We start from the raw sequence: 21,350 nt of genomic DNA, 5'->3' as shown, positions 1-21,350 counted from the left end.
TTTATCCAACAACAAATTTATGATTCAAATTTGAGACTTCTATCTCGGTAAAAACGTTATTTAGCGTGACTGCTAAATCGGTTAATTGCTGCATGATTACCCTCCCCCCATAAACTCTGTTAATTACTCCCTAACTACCCGATAAACCCCGATAGTTACAATTATCAAAATAAAACTTTCTTAGCTTTTCTATAAACCTCATAAAGAACACATGGTCTGAATTTGAGACTTGCATCATGGTAAAAACGTGTCATTTAGAGTTACTATCAATTTTAGGCCAATTAACGATTAATAACCTCAAAAATTACCAAAATAACAAAATAAAAATTTTTATTGTTTTTTTTAACTCATAAAGAACTCATGGTCCAAATTCGACGTTTCTATCTTAGTAAAAACGTTGTTTACAATTACGGCCAAATAGACTAATTTCCCGCTAAAGGCCAATAATTTCAAATTTCGAAATGAAACTTTCTTAATTTTTCTTAATGAACACATGATTTAAACTTGAGATTCCCATCTTATTAAAAACGCTTCATTAGAATTACTGTCAATTTAAGGCTGATTACCCCCTTTGATCCATTGCAGAGGGGATGGCACCCCCGCTTCGGTAGCCAGACGACCTGCACGCGAGGTCGAACACTTTACGGTAGAGCAGTTTAACGATGACCAATACCGCACAACCTCGGTCCCTACGCATACTGATCCAAGTGGTCACCCACCCTCACACTGACCGCAGCCAGTGATGCTTGACTTCAGTGATCTGCTGGGAACCATGTCTTAACAATCACTCCACTGAGAAGCACAGAGACATACAGAGATAGAAAATTAAATCTTAAAAAATTTTAAAATAGTAGATTTAAGTTGTGACAATTTATTTTGGTATTTTTGTGTTGGAAGATGTTGTTTATAAATTGTAGGTAAAAAGTTTATAATTGTAGGACAATCTAGATTGACGTCTCATAACGTGGCATCTTACAACTATTTAGACCTACTCAAAGCGAAATCAGATGATCCAGAATCAAATGCGAAAAACTAATAGGTGAGTCTGAAAACTTTCGGCATGAATCAAACATTTGATGAGATATATGACCAAAAATATGGCTCTGCAATTATAGCACAATGTTAAACTATAGCTCGGACGAGAACATGATGCTACTTTTTTATATTATTGAACATTTATAAAGCATGAAAAACTTCATTAGTTTAAAAAATTGAGATGAAAAAGTTGACATATTTCAAACGCTCCATTAACATAATCTACCAACATGTGGTCGTGAAATATGAAAACAAAGCAGGAAATGCAATGTTACCAACGAAACAATTAAAAAGAATATGAAGAGGAAAAACAAACAAAAAAAGTAAAAGCCGTAATATATGAGTAGAATGATATTTAAAATAGGCAAATCAGGGCAAGATGCATTTCCAAGCAGAATGGAGGATTTAGTGATAATTAATATGATTAGCAAAATAATTGACACTCATATCAAAAAAGTAAGATTTCAGAGCATCAAGATAATCTGGAACGGAAGGGGTGAAAAGAATTTTAGCATAATCGAAGTTGAATTAATGCCTAAGGTTCAAATAATATGCGGCAATAGATGAATTATTGAAGTCTTGATGTCGGACAAATGAAATAAAAGTGATGGAAGCTCGTCAACAGGAATCCAATATATCATCTATTGCTACCTCAGTCCACCTCAATTTATTTGAATCCAATGAAATTTTTTTCCATTGATAAGTATATATTTATGCTTCAATTTCTTAGAATGATTCATTTCGTTTATGTACCATATTAACTATATAGAGGCATTTTAATATGACAATTAAAAAAAACTTAAATGGGGATATTTGCATGAAATTTTTTTTTATTATGATGAACACATCAATTGAGTAGCCTGTATCAATTGAACCAATAAAATGCAATCTAGAGCTTTCTTATCAAGCTGAACTAATTACTCAGAATGCAGAATCTCATTAAGTAAGCTAAACATTGTCGTTTTTATTTTAAGATTTAACTTTCTTTTTTAATTTTTATTTCGGCCATTTAAAATAATATATTATTTTCAAGCTTCAAAAAGAGCATATTTTTTGAATGAAGCAATAATAAAAAATAAAAATAAAAAACTTAATTCATACATCATTACCTTCGGTGGATAATAAAAAAACATTCCTTATCTGTTAATACGTTTGAAATCTGAGAAAAATACAATGAAGTTTTACTCATTGATGGGTATATCTTTATATTTCAGGTTCTTGGGATTATTCCTTTCATTTATTAATTGTCTTATCGATTACAGGGTCCCATAAAGAAAGATTTTAGCATTAATTTTTTTTACTTTGTAGAACGCATAATTTAAAGTGTCTTTATCATTTGAAGCTATAGAACACATTTGACACTGTAGATTCAGCCTTAGGTACCTACATTAACTTTTCGCTTCTTGTTTGATCATTTTCTAAAGAGCGGATGTTTTTCGGATGTTTTCTTCAGAAAATCTTTTTCTACTTCCTAAGCTAAAGACATTTCCCTTTTATTTTTAGTAAAGAACATGATAGCTGCGTGTTTTTCTCTTATTTTAATGATATCAACAGGTAAAGAATGATTTTTTTATTAATATCCATCAAGGGCACTGATGCAAAAAAAAAATTGTATTATTTTTTATTGCTTATTTAATTAAAAAGAGCTTTTATGAAATTAAATAATAATAATTTATTTTAAATTACTTTGATAAAAATTTAGAAACAAACTTGAATTTTCAAAACGCTAGCTTATTAATGAGATGTCTAGCTCATTTAAAAATATTTTAAATTTGGATTACATGCTAGTTCATAAACTATTTTATACAATTGCAATATTTTCGTATACTTGCATTATCCTTCTTTATTGCATATCTTGTATCCTACATCAATTAGATCTTCCATCTGCACTATACTTTGCTTATATAGGAAGAGCAAAATCTTTCAGTTAGAAATAAAATGTTACAAAAGCGTTCTTTAATTTTGAATAAAAATTTAATAAAATTTTTATCTTTAGATATATAGTAATAATATATATANATAATCACAAATCTCATTTACACACTTAAATACAAAATTTAAATTCAAACTGAAAGCGTTGCAACGCACGCAGGGTACAGCTAGTATATATATATATATATATATATATATATATATTAAATAAAATCTAATAGTTGATATGCAATTTTTTTTTAATAAACTGTCCTAATATTAAATAGTTTATATATAAAATTGAAATTAATAAATTTTTATAAGCGTATGGTTGAATTATTCAATAAATGGTCAATAAACTGCTTTTGAAAGTTGCTTATGGGCATTAAAATTGTTACTCAATGATACCTCAGTCAGTATAATTTCTTTAGATAAACACAGGCTCCGACAGTCCCAAGATATCCTAGTGACCCTTCCCCTTTTCGTTCTTATGTTTTTTGGTGTAAGACATAGTTTCTAACATTGTTTAATTTCACTCCCAACAATGAGCGCCGTCTTAAGTATTTTTTACCTTCAACTTGGTAGATTATAATCACATCCAGCTTTTATTCCAATAAACTGCATTATTTCCCCTCAATTAATTGATTTTGCAGGGTAAAAATGATAAGATTTCATTCCTCACGGAATCTGTTTCTTATTTATGAAAAAAAAGTTAAAAAAAAGATCAATGATCTCAAGTTTATAAAAAATAATGTACGATTGTATAACTAATGCTCTAGAATATAAATCGAAAGTTACTTAAATTGCGACAGAAAAACCAACCTTTAACATCAAATCTATAATTTAGAGTTGCCGTATGTTCAAAATCTGACGGTTATTGTTCAGTATTGCTAAGATAAGATGTTTTAAGTAGAATGAAACATCTTTACGTTCGCATTTTTTGTATAATATTTAAATCAATTTTTTCAGATTGTACAAATTAAACCAATAAAATGTTTAGCTCTTAAGCCTCGAAAAAATTTATTTCATTAAAAGCTATCATATCGTAACGTTAAAAGTTATCTAACGTTTTGAGAAAGCAGTCTCCAATCAGTCATGCAATCATTTTAAGTAAACAATTCAAAAAAGTAATAATAATAATTTTCATATTATCTAAATTTTTGAATTGCAGCTTTAATTGCTTTGTGAAAGAAACTTTGAGCCGAAGATTTAATTAAAAAGATAAAACCTGCATTTTAAACTTGTTTGTGTCTATAGGATAAATAATGAAGATTTATGGTAGGTTTTATCATTTTTAAACAGAAAAGGAGATATTCATATGAAAATGTTACATTCATTTAAATACTCACATCTGAAAATTTATATTTTCAGAGACGGCAACTTTGTCGACATTCAGAAGACTTAACTCTACAAAAGTGATTTCAAAGAGACAAGTACAAACATCATGTGATAAAGGATGGTACCCTTTTGGTAAAGATTATTGCTATTTTACCTATCTAGGTCTAGATTTCTAAGTCTAGATTTTACATTAGTGATCAGAGAAAAAAGACTCCGTAATAAAAGCTTAACCAATCACGTTTCTTAATTTTTTTCATGTTTTAATTATTCCACAATTTCAAATTTAAAAGCAAAATCACTAAATATTAACTCCTTTAACTACGCTCATAAATCAGTTATCTTAGAGTTATAAACAGAAAAATAGTAAATTAACGTGTTTTAATGAAAGAAAATAGCACATTAACGTGTTTTAAATAAAGAAAGTTGTTCATTTAAGTGACTATGACTCTTCAGTTACTCCATATTGGGGATACCCCCATACTTTTTTTTTCCACTTTTTTCATGCTTTTTTTTTTAACTTGCATAGTATAGAAACCTTTTATACATGCAAACATAAAGTGTAACTGTAAATCTAAATTTTCAAACAAACAATAAGTCTCTAAACTAAATGCTCTCAATATGGTTGATGTATTAAATTAAAAGTGGCCTAAGCAACGCCAGTGAAAGATCGTACTTCAAAATAGCATGCTTTAGTATTCAAAGTACCTCATTTAAAAAGGATAAGAAAAACAAAAATAAAATACATCTTTCCCGAATTGGAAACCTCCAAACGATGCCACACGTGAGTGTTGAATCTGATTGGCTGCTGAATCGTGGAATTTCTTTATGACACGATTCAGCAGTCAATCAGGTTCGACACCCACGCGAGAAATCATTTTCAGATATCCGATTAAAACTGAACCGAAAATCGATTGAATATGATAATAAATCAATATAATAAACGCGACGTTGACTCTCTTCTTGTTTATATACAGCTAGCCGATATTAGTGAACTTCTTTCTTTAGAGTTGCACGTGCCCTATTGGGGAAGTTTGAAATCTCAAGAACGAATATGGTGAAAAATTAAGAAATAAATGATGTTGCGTAATGATAGCCTTTAATTTTGTATATATATATATNAAAAAATAATCAACTGTACTTAAAAAAATTCAATTTAAGGAATACAAATTGTGTGAGTCAACAAGAAATAAATAAGAAAAATAGTTTTTCCAGCATATATATATATAGCCTTGATGTACTTCGCTTTGGCTATATTAATACAATATTAGGAAGCACTATTTTTTGCGGATATAATCGTGTGAGCTGATGACGAGATTATCTTTTTCTTATTTTGTTTCCGGCTTTTTAATTTGTAATTTTTCTTATAACTTTTTTAAATTTTTCAAAAATATTTTGTTCAACTAATTTTTTTCTTCTTCTTTTTCCATGTTTTCTCTATATTTTTTAAATTTTATTCTATAAGTTCTGCGTATTTACAGCTTATGAGGAGCAAATAAAACGTATTACTATTTTTCTTAATTTTTTCGTTCATCTCTCGTTTTTTTATCCTTTTTGTCCTTATTACGATATATATTTATATATACATATATGCATCCATGCATGAAATTTTTGATAAAAATTTGGTTTATATTTTAAGAAAATAGGTGCTATAGGGCTGGAGGTACTAAGAAGATGAGACTAACCTGGGAAAAAGCAGCTCAACATTGCAAGAAGCTTGGTGGGAGACTAGCTTCGATACATTCACAAGAACTTTCAGGTATTGTATCGTACCTTTTTTTTCTTCATAGCTTTATTTTATAGCTTTATTTCATTATTTTATTTCACAGATTTCTAAACTTTATTTTTTAATCTGCAAAATATTTTGGAGAAGAGTTTTGCCGATTTTTTTTACCCATTGTTTACCGATTTTTTCCGAAACCTGTTTTATTGAGAATAAGAAAGTGTTGTTTATCGTTATATTTATTTTGATGTGCTTCATCCTGTTATCTTCATTTTGTCAAATTTTGATAAAAATTGTTTTTTGTTGTCCTTGTCTAAATATTAACTTCCATTCCTTTTACGTGTGTCTCTTCATTCTTAACCACTTCATTGTGAATCTTTTTTTTTCGGAAAATGTGTATAATGTTGGTCCATACAAATTACCAATATTGTGTATTTTTCTGTACTGATCAATGCTGTATAGTGTTAAGATCTGTGCAAATATTTACGCAAGAATTAGCAAGTTAATATAAAGAAGTGAAAGAAATATTGAACTTTGAACAATAAATATTGATGCCAATCAGTGCATGGATTGTACAATACTAATTAATATTAATAAGTATAAGAATTATAATCAAACACAATGCAATCAATATTTATTAATAGACTATAGATTATACTAATTAATAATAATAAGTAAAAAAAACACAATCAAATATCTGATCATTCGATATTGATGGTAATCAGACCAAAGGCTAGACTAAAAAAATTATAATTAAAAAGTGAAATGAATATAATTATACTAATTAACAATAATAAGTAAAAGAAACATAATCAAATATCTGATCATTCTCTATTGATGATAATCAGACCAAAGACTAGACTAAAATAATCATAATTAAAAAGTGAAATAAATATAATCAAACTCCGACCAATCAATATTGATGCCAATCAGAGCAATGGAAGGAACAAATTCTTCAAAACAATTTTATTTGAGGAATTGACTGGAAAGTGAAATCATTTAATAAATTGATGATCTCGCTTAATGATTTGCAATAATTGAATGGCAAATCAGTCTTAAACCATTCCACAAATAAACTAGTTTTTGATGATCTTAACCCCGCCTTTGTTCTGTTCGGCTTTGATCTTGATTAATCAGAAACTGATATTCTTTCTGTTCCTTTCTCCTTTAAATATTATTTAACCGATCCCACATTTAAATATTTTAGACACATTTCATAGCATCTAATTAGAACATTTATTGCGGTACATTTTGCATTAAGAAAGTTTATTATATTTAGGAAAGCTATGCATTTTAGTGAATAAATATGTTAAACAGCAATTTCAAAAATCAAATCTGTTTTTTATTTTTACTTTTTAGATTTTTTAACAGCTTTTGTATTGCTGGACGTGCAATACACTTCATGGATTGGACTTAATGACAGAGACAGAGAATCTGAATATAAATGGGATGATGGAACAGAGGTTGATTTCACGAATTGGGAACCCAGTGAACCATCGGGACACAGTAACCCAAAGGTTTTTAATTTCCATCTACATATTATAACAAATAAATGGGAAACTTGTGTGTTTTTAATTTAATTAGTTGAATTCGTTGAAATTTAAAGAACATTACAAAATGAAAAAATTAAAATTTATCAACAATAATAAGCTGGAATTTTTTAAACAATTACTTTGTCTGAACCTTGTTAGCTTTGGTTACCAACCCCTGTGAATGATTCCCATTTATCATAGTCCCCCCCCCTTAAAAATTGATATTTTCGACAAATAAAAATAATTTTGTTTTTGCCTAAAATATCACCTTTAATGTTAAAGTACATAATAATTGTAATTCTATGTAATAACACTCTGCTAATATCTTATTCGTAACAAAATGAATGATTACATGGATTTAAAAAAAATAATCAACTGTACTTAAAAAATTTCAATTTAAGGAATACAAATTGCGTGAGTCAACAAGAAATAAATAAGAAATAGTTTTTCCAGTTAATAAGAATTAAATAATAATAACAGTTCAAATGAACAATTTATGAATTCTTTCATTTTAGGACTAAATTATTGGTGATAAATAAATTTAATAAATAAACAAAGAAAGAAAATTTTTCAATTTTTGATCAAATTATAACATTGGTATAAATGGAAAATTGCTGGAATATTAATGCATTAATTATGAAGATTTAGCAGTCTTCATAATTATCCACGTTCGAATAAAACTACTAAAATAATTCTGTAATTAAATGGCATAAATGTATTGATATGAATTTGATTAAATTTTGTCTGAAAACTAAAATCCGGGATACGCCTTAAATCGCAATTAAATAATTATAAATAAGTGTAATAGTACAATTATTTACTTATTTATATTGTTAGGAAGACTGTGTAAATATGGTATATATTTCTGGAAGATCAGACGGAAGAACAGGAAATTGGAATGATTTGGAATGCGAACAAGAAAGAGAGCTGATTTGCCAAAGAAACAAAAGTAAGAAGACTAGGTAATTTGGTGACATTAAATTCTAATAAAACGTGCTGTTTTAAACCAGAAAAAAACTGAGGTAATGAAATTTTTTCAAAAGGAAAAAAAAAATCAGATGCCCAAAATTGATTGATTTAGATGCCATTGTTGTTTTTGTCATATTTGAAAAAGTTAGAGGGTGAAAATTTTAAGTAACATTTTAATGAAATTAAAAACATCAGCTTTATAAAATATTGAAACACTTTGACACCTATGAAAGACTCTTTCTCATTTCAACCACCTCATTAAATCATTCAATTCCATACATATAACTTACTATAGCATATTTTCGGGAGAGAGCCAAAAATTTTGCTCTTATTCAAAATGTCTTCTTTCACAAAGTTTTTCATCAATAACCTGCCAGACTCTCCTCTCTAATGATAAAGTGTACATAAACACGTCTGTTTACATGACTAAACTGTGACGCAAACAAAATTCAATAACAACGAAAACAATTTTCAAGTGTAATAATCACAACTGGTTTTAAAATTTGATGATACTTCCTACACCTAATATAAAATTTAAAAGCGGAGCTATGAATTTAAAATTTACTAATAAAATTGCATTAAAATTAGACTAAATACAAAAAACGTATATAATTGCTACCATATGTCTGCTGAAATCTGAATTTCTATTTGCTTTTAATTGATAGCAAATCAAAATGAAAAAAAATATTTTTTTTCACGCTTTCAACATAATGATATACCTGTTAGATGGCCTGTTTCTGGTTTCAGTTTTTTAAATACAGGGAATGTAGAGATGGCCTGTTTCCGGCTTCAACTTTTTAAATACAGGGAATTCTTGTATTATTAGAATTCTGGTACAAAATTGTCTTTAACTATGATTTTTGGAAGCTTGGATATATTACTTTCTAACTTAAATATTAATTTGCAACCTTTAATTGGCTGAGTTTTTGTACTTAATTCGTTACAAAGATTCTTAAAATATGATCTTGATGTTAGTAGTTGCATGCAAGGCCACATATAAAATATTTAAAAAAAAAAGGGTGCTTGTTTCATTTGCTGTGCGTGAAGCTGTTACATGTAGAATTTTTCTTGGAATAGATCGTTATAGGCCATACGCATTGTACATCTAGTTGGTCAGAATTGTGCTATAATATGAATCATTACTGTCATTATGGAACATCCTGTTTTAGAAAATATTACAAGGATTGTGAACTTTCATTTTACATTTTTTTTTGTTTGAGAATAATGATGGTTTTTTCACAAAAAGACATTTTCAAAATAACTCACTTCAAAGACCATGATATTTATTCACATGAGATTCTGAAGAATCTATTAATCAAAATTTTACAACACTGATGTCAGTATACAGAAGATGAGAGGATTGATTTTTTTTATTTATTTAATTTCTGTTATTTAGGAAAACAAATCAGGAAACATACAGATCCCAGGTTTTGTCCTTCACGTATTGGGGGATGGAGACTGGGAATATCCTGTTATCATGTAGTTTCTGAAAAATTGAGTTGGCAGGAAGCTGAAGCATATTGTATAGATAAACATGACGGTCATTTGTTGACTATCAAGGATTTTAGAGTTAATCTGTTTATACAATATATATTGCGAAACTACACAGAAGATGTTTGGATTGGTATTAAAATCAAAGTATGTATTTCTGATCAAGTTTGAATCTCGCAATCATGTGCATATATTAGTTAATTAGTTTTTAAAAGGAAATTTTAAAGTGTTATTGATTTTTTTGATTAAGTTGATTTTAGGAATTTTTATATCTCAAATAAAAGAAGTGCTCGAAGAGTTCGTTGAAGAAATTTTTGAATCATGTAGTCTTGAAAAACTCGTCTACTATTCTAAAAGAGTGGATTTATGAAGACTAAAAATTTTTCAATATTTATTTATGAAGACTAAAGAATAAAATCATTAAGAGGCGTAATAAATTTGTAACAGAAGTAAATACTTTTTCCTCTCTTAATGTAGAATTTCTTTTGTAGCAAGAAAAAAATAAAAATAATAAAAATGATTTAAATTTTTAAATAATATTTCAAATCTTTTAACCAAAACGCTTTTAGAAAAACCTTACATAACATGTTATCAGTGAAAATTTATTTCTACATTATATTTTTTAACTAACTAAAAATTTTATTCAAAAAGTGTAACTTTAGTTTACTTGTTCTACAAAATTTTATATCAATTTATTCTGTTACAAATAAATAACTATTTGTGATAAACATATTCACAAAAATTGTAAAATTTATTTATTCATATTAAAATAATTTTTATTTTCTGTACGCTCTTGGAAAAAAATTTAAGGTTCAATTTTCACATCTTAGTTTCTATTTATTTTCAATTCATTTTTTAATCTTAGATTAGCACGGCTGCGTGAGGTATGCACTAAATATGAGTTTCGTTGTGTATTTTCATTCTTAATGGCTTTTAATGTAAAGAAACTTAATCATTGTTGTATACACCGGTTAAAAGGTAAAAAATGTTAAGCATTTGAATTTAAATTAAAATAAAAATACAAATAATCTATAAGAAAATTTGAGAAAGCAAATTACTACTAATAAATTGCTTTTAAATTATTAGAAAAATAAATTCAATGAATGCTAAGGTGTTAATTCTCAAATTTGAAATTTTCAAAGTCACTTTGCTTCAGAGAATAAAACTAATTTATTATTATTATTTTTTTCTTCCATTTTTATATTTCTAAAGTTTTTTTTACTCAACTTTTAGGATGAACTTCAACAACAGTGGTCCTCAGGGTGGTACGTTTCTTTCAACGACTGGATGGAAGAACCAGGAAATTTTTCAGAAGGAGCTTGTGCTATTCGAACAGTAAACAAGTGGACAACAATACCTTGCAGAGAACGCATGTCATTTATCTGTGAAATTTCAACAGGTAATGTTTTTGCAAAAGCAACGTTCAAAAATAAATAATAATATATAGTAATTCTATAAAGTGAGCTTTTTCCATATCAAATATAAAATCAAATATAGAAAATCTATTAGCGAAACTTTTCTTCTTAACGAATTTAAAATTAATTGCAATAATTATATTAAATAAATGTTACTTTTAAATTAATTTATAAGAATTATACTTTTAAATTATACTTTTAAATTATACTTTTAAATTAATTTATACTTTTAAATTAATTTATACTTTTAAATTAATTTATAAATACAGTAATTATATAAGATAAACGTTTTTACCTTAGCAAACTAAAAATCAAATATAGTAATATTCTATTACAAAAAACTTTTTACCTTAACAAATAGAACTAGATCTAAACAACTTAAAATCAACAACTTTTGCTCCATACATATATATATGGAGCAAAATACTTTTTTTCCCTAGTATAGCGTTAAGTCGTTTCGCATTTTCCTTCATATGGTAATTTATCATGTATAACTCATAATAAGAAAATTTACAGCACACAATTCATTACGGGCACATTTTTCCCCCTTGCAATAAAAGTTTTAGGTTCGAATTTATTTTAAAATAACAAAAGATGACGTGATATCACTCAATAAGTAATTTTCTTTCGTAATATTAGTTAATAATTCAGGTATTTTTTTCCAAAGCATTGTTTTCCTTGTAATTAATCCAGGAGTTTTTATTCATTTTTTATAACCAGTGTTGAACAACCAACCTAATTCTAAGTTAACGACTATCAATGTTCAACTCCGAAGACTTGCATTTTTTAAACCTAAAAGCCAAGGTGTTTCCTAGATCAAGTACTGGGACAAACTAGTCTTCACGGGGGACTTTTTGATGAAACTAACCCTCCTAACCCCTAAAAACCTGGAAAAACTCCCATGGTTAGCCAGAAAACAAGGGGATATTAAATTGCCATCCATTTACCACTGAGGATATCTTACGTCATCACTGTGGTCGATGTGAACCGGGAGCAGAATTCGTCTCAACTAGCCAAAGTTGGGTTTTCAATTTGGTTCACCTCATTCAGAGGCAAACGCTTTATTTTCTGAACAATCGCTGCTCTAAACGCAAGAGTTTTATTTTATATTTTAGGCCGGCGTTGAACAGCCAACTCAATTATGAGTTTACAACTATCGATTTTCAATTCCATTTCCTTGTAATTTTGAACCCAATCCAGAAGACAAGGGACAGCTTGGATCACGCATTAGGAGAAACTAGTCTTCGTGGAAGACTTTTTTGATCTTCCCAACACGCATTTGCACTATATGGAGAAGAAGACCATATAAACTTCCCATGGTTAGCCCGACAGCAAGGGGAATCTGACCTATGATCGGTCTACCACTGGGGATATTTCACGTCAGCACTACTGTCAGTGCAAACCAGGTGCAGAATTCATATCGACCACCATTCGCGAGCGCTCTATTTCCTGATCCACCACACTTCTAATTCAAGAGCTTGTAAGTGAAAGCCAATCATTTAGAGTAATGCTGCTGGAAATAGCAGCGTCAAGTCAGAATAAAGAAGCTGTTAATGAACTAGCTGGTCGGTTGAGGCGGCTTGGTATAAAATATAACAATCTTCCTATTTTTTTTCTTCCATTAGTTTATTTCGTATAAGATTTTTCGGAAGGGGCATTTAATAAACTCATATGCCATGCATTATTTCCTAACATGATCAATGTTTTAGTTTCAGAGACTGTACCATCTTTGGCATCATATGACGAGCTAATTTGTCCCAATGAACCCGTCGGTTGGAGAGATTTTGGAGGTGAATTTTGTTACTATATTGATACCAACCATGTCACATGGTATGAAGCTAATTTCAGATGCATGAGGCGAGGTAAGAAGTAACGCCTAATTTTAATAGCTAAAAATAAATGGCATGAAAATGTTTGTATTAAGTTGCGATTTTTTTTGCGACAAGCATATTCTTTTGTAATTTTATTGTATATAATTTGAGCAACAAAGAAAATGTATATTTCAATACCAATTTGTATCAACATATGGGTTGCAGTTGTAAAAGAATTCGTTAAAATGAATATGAACTCAGATGCTTGAATTGCTATTAGAAATACTTGTATCCGCTTAAACATGACGAAGTTACAACCTTTTTAACCAAAATGGATCGACACGATTTATTAAAATGTCATTGAAAGAAAAACAGAAACATATTAGATCGTAATATTTGTTTTACTTAGAAAATTATTCATTTAATTTGCTTAAATTTGTGAAGTTAATTATCGAATTTGTCAACAAGTGGCTCCTCAAGCTGAATAAAACTAAAACAATGATAAAAACAAATGTCAAAACGTCAAGTTCAATAATAGCGTATAACTAAGTACAAAATTAACAGATATCCTTGCAAATACTTCAGTCGATATGATCTGCAATGCTGCAATATAGTTTTTAAAAACAGTAACTACATTAGTCGACGAACTTAGCAATTATATCTGAAACCTAGATTATAATCATAGATCTCAATAATAAGGTAAATGTATGTACATATATGGTAAAAGACCTTAGGTAGGGTAAAAATTTTACCACTTCTATGGCCCCTGGAGTAAAATATGAACATTTAAAGCATTAGTTCATACTAAATTATTATACTAGTTATCAAACTTATTATAACAGAAATTTAGAAGCATAAATGAAATGTCTCTGCTGAGATTTTAATCCCCGATCTCTAAATTAGAAGGCGGATAGTTTGACAGTTGTACCGCAAATGAGTCAAAAGGTTTTATTATTTTATAAGTAAAGGAACTAAAACTTTTAAAGGGCATATTTACCCCAGGGACAACAGTAGCGATAAATTTTCTCCCTATCCAAGATTTTCAACTATGCTCTTTAGTTTAAACTTAATTTCATATTAATACAGTTTTTAGAGATAAGCAGTGCTCAAAAGAAAAACAAACGAAGCATCCTTCGAGTGAAAAAAATTTAAATTTTAAAAGAAATCAATCTAATTGTTCCTCAGCCATAAAATTAATAAAACTTTATGTTTTATAAGTTTTATTCCTGGAGAACTATCGAATTCATTCTGTTCAAATGTTACTTGGAATTCAAAAATTAAATACTTTAAAATCAAGTAAAAGTATGCATAGATAGAATTTGTTTTCCTTTCCAAGTAAAATATACTTAAGGTACTTTTTGGTTAATATTTTAATTTTTATTTCATTAAATAGGTGGTACACTGGCCAGTTTTCATTCTCAAACTGTACTGGATATTTTGCATCCGTTCTTGATGATTCATTTCACTAAAGCACGATTCAATTCATGGATTGGACTTTATCGACACATGCAATACGGTAAACATGCTTCACTGTTAGAATTTTTCTTCTAAAGTTACGGTAAAATACCGACAACACTCTGTCCATCCAATTAACCGTTAAGTTTAGGGCAAAGAACAATCTTTTACCTTTACGGTTTGGAAACTGTTTACACTTAGTATGGTTAAAAAATCATGAATAATAAAAACTATGTGGTTTTTTAACCATTTACGACCAGTATAGTTTCAAAATCGCAAAAAAGAAAATTAACAGAATAATAGAACTAGGCTTTTGGTTAGATAACGGGTATTGGAGCTATTTTGTGGTTGAGTATTGTTTTGTCGAGTGAACCGTGAAATATGGCTTAATTAGTTTGTCTAATCCATCTATTGTTGGAGATGTAAAATACTGAGCTTATGTGTTAATCAGCTCTGTGTTGCTGCCATCAATGCGTGAATGATATTTTCTCATTTCAATAGGCCAGGGTCGCCAATTAAAGAATGCAAGACACTGAAAACTCTCCATGCGTTGAATGAAAAGAGGAAATATTGTGGCGTCAATGCTTAGACTCGAACCTCGGTTTTGTAAGTCATGAGAATCGCAGCTTAGCCCTACCCAGATGCAAGAAACTAAGTCGCTTCATTAGATGGGCTTAGTCGGTGCGTGCAGTTAATAAACGGTGAAAATATAGGTGAAAACAATTAACGGTTTTCTCACAGTTAACAGTTTGAATACCATCTTATTAATGGTTATTTGACTGTTTTATATGAATATGGCAAAATATTAATTATTTAAACTGTTATTTAAACACTTTTTCCGAGAAATTTCTAATTTTTTTAATTTTTAAAAATGTTTTTTTTTAATAAGTTCCTTCTTTTTAATATTGCATTTTTCAATATTTTAATCAGTCAAGTTTGATTTCCTTACAACGAAGTAATTTAATACCATGCAAACGTGCTATGATATAAACTATTAACCATAACAAAACAATAAAATGATTAGTCGAGAGTTTTTAATGTGCTTGTAACAAGATGATCACATCGTTAAACTAGCCCCTAAAACAACGAAGATCTAGACAAATATTTTACTTAAATGAATTATGAATTAATGTTTGGCAATCATAAGATGAGCCTTCGATTTATTTGCTAACAACTTATCAGAGAGATCATCTCGCAATTGCCAGACTTTAGACTTAATCCTTAGCATCTCCTCCGACTCCGGACATGTAACAAGTGTTAAAAAACTTTTTTTTAAAAGTCGTTATCGGTAATAAAATGTGAGCTATTTGAAATACACGGTGATACATTCAATGCTAACTTAATATAGGGATATGTATTCCAAGCACAACTGTCTCAGAATTTTGAAAACTATCTCAAAATAATTAGTTAGCAAATTAAAACCGGATTTAACTTGCTAACTAATTATCCAGCTTACCTTTTTCGGATAGACATGAGTTGCATGAGTCCAAGAGTGCTACATTTCATTTTTATTTGTGATTGCGTCAAAGGTACTTTAAAGTACCTTTAACTTGACAATAAATCACCGTTATTGTTTCAAAAATAATTAACGTAACTGAAAATTAAAACTTTCCGATTATTTATTTAAAAAAACAAAGCATATTAAAAACTGAACTTTTGATTCAATTTGTAAGAGATGCTAATTTCTTCGACTTAATGCCGTTTAAAAGCATGAGCTCGCGAATATACTAAATGCGATTTAAAGTTTGTGAACTGAATATCGACAACTTACGTTACATGAGTACTGCGAAATTAATAGTATCAACTTAATATGGTAAAAAAAACTTGAGCTCGTAAATATAAATGCGATTTAAAGTTTATGAATACTTTCTCATTTCTATGAACAATCAAACTGTATTCAGAATACAGTTTTAAAAAAATGTTTTTTTACACCTTCACCCTTAAATCCGCCCATTGCTTAATATTAGATATTTGCTACTTTGTGTTACATTTTTCAGAGGAAGAATTTGTATGGGCAGATGGATCACCATTAAATTTCACAGCATGGGCTATTGGTGAGCCAAGTTTTGAGAATGAACAATGTGGTGAAGTGAATCCTCAAACCATGGAGTGGTACAACTATTTTTGCAATCATCACAGACCTTTCATTTGTTCTGTTCGGAAAAGTAAGTGTATACATGAATTGAACGCAAGATTAAAATAAACTTTTCAATCTTTTTAATATTTACCAAACGCATGTACGGGTTTCACTATGTCAAATTAAAATAATTAGATTAGTAAAAATATATTTAATTCATCAATGAAATTAATTAACTAAGACAAATCCTTAGAAAATAATAATTAAATTAAACTATACTAATTCCAATACTTAATAAATAAAGTTATTATCAATGAAATTAATTAACTAAGACAAATCCTTAGAAAATAATAATAAAATGAAACTATACTAATTCCAATACTTAATAAATAAAGTTACGGGCTTTTTAAAATTACTTTAAACAAGATGAAGAAAACTTAGATGAATCGGAAATAGACTCAATTTACTTGGAATTTGTTTTAAAAAGAGTTATGAAAAGTTTAAAAAGTCATTCAAAAAATGATTTTTTTCTTGCTTTTTCAGAAGAATCTTGGATGATTGCCAGCGTGACTTGATTAAAATCGTGTAATTTACATAGTCCATATTTCCTAGCCTTTTTTTCTTAAGAAAAGTGTGAACATATGGGTTGGACTAATGCTCCGAGCCTTTTCTTCTGTAAAAAAAAATGTGAACATATGTGCTGGACTAAGAAGCTCCTAGCCACTGGTTTCCTAAGCTTTTTTTTTCCTTTAAAAAAAGGCCCCGCAGTGGACTGATCATAAGGACACGATTCCCAGTAGAGCACCGAAGTCAAGCATCAATGGCTGCTGTCAGTAAGCGGGTGGGTGACCACTTTGATCAGCCTGCGTAGGGACCGAGGGTGCACGGTATCGGTGCTTTTCAAACTGTTCTACCGTAAAGTGCTCCACTTCACGTGCATGTCGTGTAGCTTCCGAAGCAGGGGAGCCATCCCCTCTGCAGCGGATCGAAATTGCGATGGCACGTCTTCGGATCACCATCAGGATTTTTCCCATACCGTCGCCAATAGCCCATTGTGCTACTCTAGTGTGGCGTAAATAAAGTACCTACCTACCTTTAAAAAATGTGAACATATGGGTTGGACCACAGCTCCTAACCACAGGTTTCCTAGTCTTCTTTTCTTTGAAAAAATGCGAACACAGAAATTTTCTAATTTGTTTTGCAAGGAAATGGCAAATTATATGATATTATCTATATATTTATTTATTTAGCATTTTGCTAGTTTACAGTTATCGTGTTATTCCAAACAAGTGAAAGTGATAACACAAGAAAAATTTAAATTTTGTGCTCTTATTTATAAATTAATGCGTTTTTTATAAAAAAAATTTAAACTCCCTTATTTATCCTTTGTAAAATGAAAATAAATGTTCTTATGAGGACAATTTAATACTATAAAGCTTAGAGCAATAGATATTATTTAATCATAATTCAATACTTTTATTTTGTAGTCTCCTCAAATAGGACGGCAAACAGTGAAGTTCGAGTTCCTTTATGTGTTTGTAAGTACGCTACTCTACAAGATTTTTTTCTTAATTATCTATTGAAAACTTTGCTTCTAATTTATATTAATTAAATCTACTTATCCTCTTTCGGTTAATTTTATAAAAAAAATTTGCCCAAATAATATTGCTGAAATTATTTACATTATTTATTAATAATTGATACTTACGAAACAAAATAAAAATTTTAAAAGTATGTCTGCTAGTTTCAGTGAGTTTTTTTTAAAAAAAGAAATTATGCTTTTTTTAAAATCATATCTAAGTGACTTCGCCTCCTGCATTCTTCAAGACTTGAGTAAAAAGCACCTATTTGAAAAAAATATCGAAACTGCTGGCTGGCTGACTGTTTGGAGTAATATTGAGTAGATTTTAAACAGGGTGGTTCATTAATTATGATTTATTTTTTTAAAAAAATAATAAAATCATAATCGCAATCTCATCCTCAAAAGTCATTTCATTGCAGTCGGGCCCATAGGTGAAAGTGTTTAAGGTTTTTACTCACAATATCACGTATCTATTGGTTTTGGTCTCAATCAGTATTTACGTGACACCAGTACGTACGTTTTAAAAGTGTTCTTATTTCATGGATAATTTTAATCAAAGCATATTTGTCTCATCATTTGACTCAAAAGCTCTAGCATTCTAAATTGTGTTAAAAATTGACGAATAAAATTTCTAGTATTCCACGTATTCTTCCTTTTTGTACCGTTACAGACTCAAAATCTCTTACTTCCTAAATTGTGTTTAAAATTATGAATAAGGTACTTAGTATTCCATGTATTCGATCTTTTTGTGCAGTTACCGTATCAAAAACTCTTCCTTTCTAAATTGCGTTTTAAAGTGACGAGCAAGATGCTTAGTATTAAACGCATTTTACCTTTTTGTGCCATTACTGACTAAAAACTTTATGAGAAACAATCATTTTCAAATTAAGAATTTTTTTTATTATTATTAGTTAACAAGAGTAACGAAGTGTGCTCATTACTAAGTTTTAATAATTTTTGTAAATTCTGCTGAAATCTTATTTCTTGAAAAGAACAGACAAAAGTTACACCCAATTTTTAAAATTTTTGTTACAATTCCATTTTTATTATTTTGAAGAATGAATTGAATTAACGCATTTTTCTTCCGTATTTCCAGTAGGTAGATACACTACAGAAGATTTATTTGGTGTTATACTCTGTGTTCTGATTATTGGTATTCTTCTGGGAGTTGTTATTTACTATTTCTGCCGCCATTACCAAAATGAACAGCGAGCAAGGAAGGCATCTAGAGTACCTGTACAACCTTCGTTGCGAGATCAAATGCCCAAATACAGATCAGCTAATGAGATTGTGATTGCCAGTGACGTTTAAGAAAATGTGAACTGAAATCCAACAATATTTTATGGAAATGCTTTAAAAGATTTATTCCTTCAAGTGTCAAGCAGAAAAAAGAATCAACTAAGAACTACAGCATTTAATGTATACTTATACTTAACCTTACGAAAAAATAAGGCGTTTTCGAGGTTGTTTTGTGATTGACAAATGTATTCCAAGTCAACTTCAAATAAACCTCAAATCAACTTTATGACCTCAAATAAACCTCATATCAACCTTAGCACTTCAAACAAACCTTAAAAACATCTTAAATTTTTGAAAGGATAATAAATAAAACGATAAAGAACAGCAGAAAACTTGCTTGCCCATGAGAACGTTTGTCAATGAGAGTTGAATTTGCATTGATGAACTTGCATTATAATGTGTTTTGAAAGAGTTAAATCAAAATTATATAAGTGAAACTTAATAAATTTCATTGCAACTGCACCTAAAGTTGAACCCTTGGGGGAAATTCAATTAAAGAAAATGGATTAAAATTTTCCACATGCACTAAAGAATAGAGTTTAGTCATTAAATAGTTAATATAATACTATAATAATAATAATAATAATATAATAATAATACTATATTAATATAATTATAGAAATAATTATTCATTCTTCGCGTTGATGGTCATGGTCACAAAATTTTTAAATGGTGGAACCAATTATTTTCATCAAAACGTTATCGTCACAGTAAAAAAAAATTCATTTAAAAAAAAGAAAAAAACGTAAACTTGAGTTGGAATGATACTTTTAGCAAGCGGGTATTAGCTACGTTAGGCAGATATGAAAAAAAATGAGTATATTATAATATTTCGTCTTGTCAATAATTCAACTATACTGAATGCGTTCCTGACGACAACAAGAGGGGAGAGTCGCGATGTTTCAGGAAATAGAGGGCTCTCCTAACAACGAGATGACACAGGTTTGCTGGTTGATACAAACTCTGCTCTCAGCTCGCATTGGCTGATGTAAATTATCTTCAGTAGTATAAGGATCGTTCCCATGCGGCAGGCTAACCGTGGGAAGTTCTCCTGTTTTCCATCCCTGGTAACACAAATATGGGGGCTAGTTTCCTCAAAAGCTCAACCACGAAAGCAAGTTTGTCCCAATGCTTGAACCAGGTCTTCTTTTTTCTTCTGGATTGGGTTCAAAATTACAAGCCTTCGTTCTGGACTTCGATAGTCCTAAGCCCAAAAAGGCATCAGCTGTTTAACGCCAGTCTTAAAATGAAATAAAACAGGAAGAAAGGTTAAAATACAGTAATTTATATGTTTCATCTTTCTCTCTTCGTCTTTTGTCTAACACCGCCACTATTTATGCTAAAAATCTTGCTCACACTTCGTTTTGAAGTTTGTATAATGAAGATCGCAAAGTAAAAAAAAATTTACCTGTTGCCATTTGAAATGAAAGTACACGTTGCCATTTTTTTAAAATATGTGTTGCCATTTGAAAATTTTTAAATTCTATAACCATTACTCCAAATTGGTTGTTTTCGACCCAACTTTTGAGCGCATAGTTAAGCGCTTTGTTACAAATTTCCGTTCTTTCGAACCTCATGCTCACCAGAAGAGTCATATAGTTATTTCATATTGACCTTGTATTTACTTCTCATTTTCATTCATAAACATTACTTTTATAATTTTAAAGTATTGTAAGACAAAAATAAACTTGTTTTGGTTCTTTCATTGTTTTTAT

The 21,350-nt window shown here is 29.4% G+C and overlaps 1 protein-coding gene across 1 annotated transcript; it reads left to right on the top strand.

The window, feature by feature from the left end:
- The first annotated feature begins 2,163 nt into the window (after nucleotides 1-2,163).
- On the top strand, nucleotides 2,164-21,335 carry LOC107448550 (macrophage mannose receptor 1). The gene is made up of 12 exons (XM_043056783.2): nucleotides 2,164-2,589; nucleotides 4,318-4,416; nucleotides 5,921-6,040; nucleotides 7,364-7,521; nucleotides 8,374-8,485; nucleotides 9,902-10,143; nucleotides 11,230-11,395; nucleotides 13,121-13,273; nucleotides 14,616-14,738; nucleotides 16,675-16,842; nucleotides 18,242-18,292; nucleotides 19,433-21,335. Exons 1-12 carry the CDS (start codon nucleotides 2,547-2,549, stop codon nucleotides 19,645-19,647), a joined length of 1,650 nt encoding a protein of 549 aa, XP_042912717.1. The 5' UTR covers nucleotides 2,164-2,546; the 3' UTR covers nucleotides 19,648-21,335.
- Nucleotides 21,336-21,350: the final 15 nt, after the last annotated feature.

Source organism: Parasteatoda tepidariorum, chromosome 7 (assembly GCF_043381705.1).
Source record: "Parasteatoda tepidariorum isolate YZ-2023 chromosome 7, CAS_Ptep_4.0, whole genome shotgun sequence".
In the NCBI taxonomy this organism is placed as follows: Eukaryota; Metazoa; Arthropoda; class Arachnida; order Araneae; family Theridiidae; genus Parasteatoda; species Parasteatoda tepidariorum.
Note: the sequence above shows the minus strand (reverse complement) of the source record. Positions and strands in the feature narration are given on the sequence as shown.

Excerpts from the sequence above, each read along its gene's own strand:
- LOC107448550 (XM_043056783.2), top strand. The coding sequence starts at position 2,547 with ATGATAGCTGCGTGTTTTTCTCTTATTTTAATGATATCAACAG. Across the intron at positions 4,417-5,920 it reads TAAAGGATGGTACCCTTTTG|AAAATAGGTGCTATAGGGCT; the intron begins GTAAAGATTATT and ends TTATATTTTAAG. Across the intron at positions 10,144-11,229 it reads GGATTGGTATTAAAATCAAA|GATGAACTTCAACAACAGTG; the intron begins GTATGTATTTCT and ends CTCAACTTTTAG.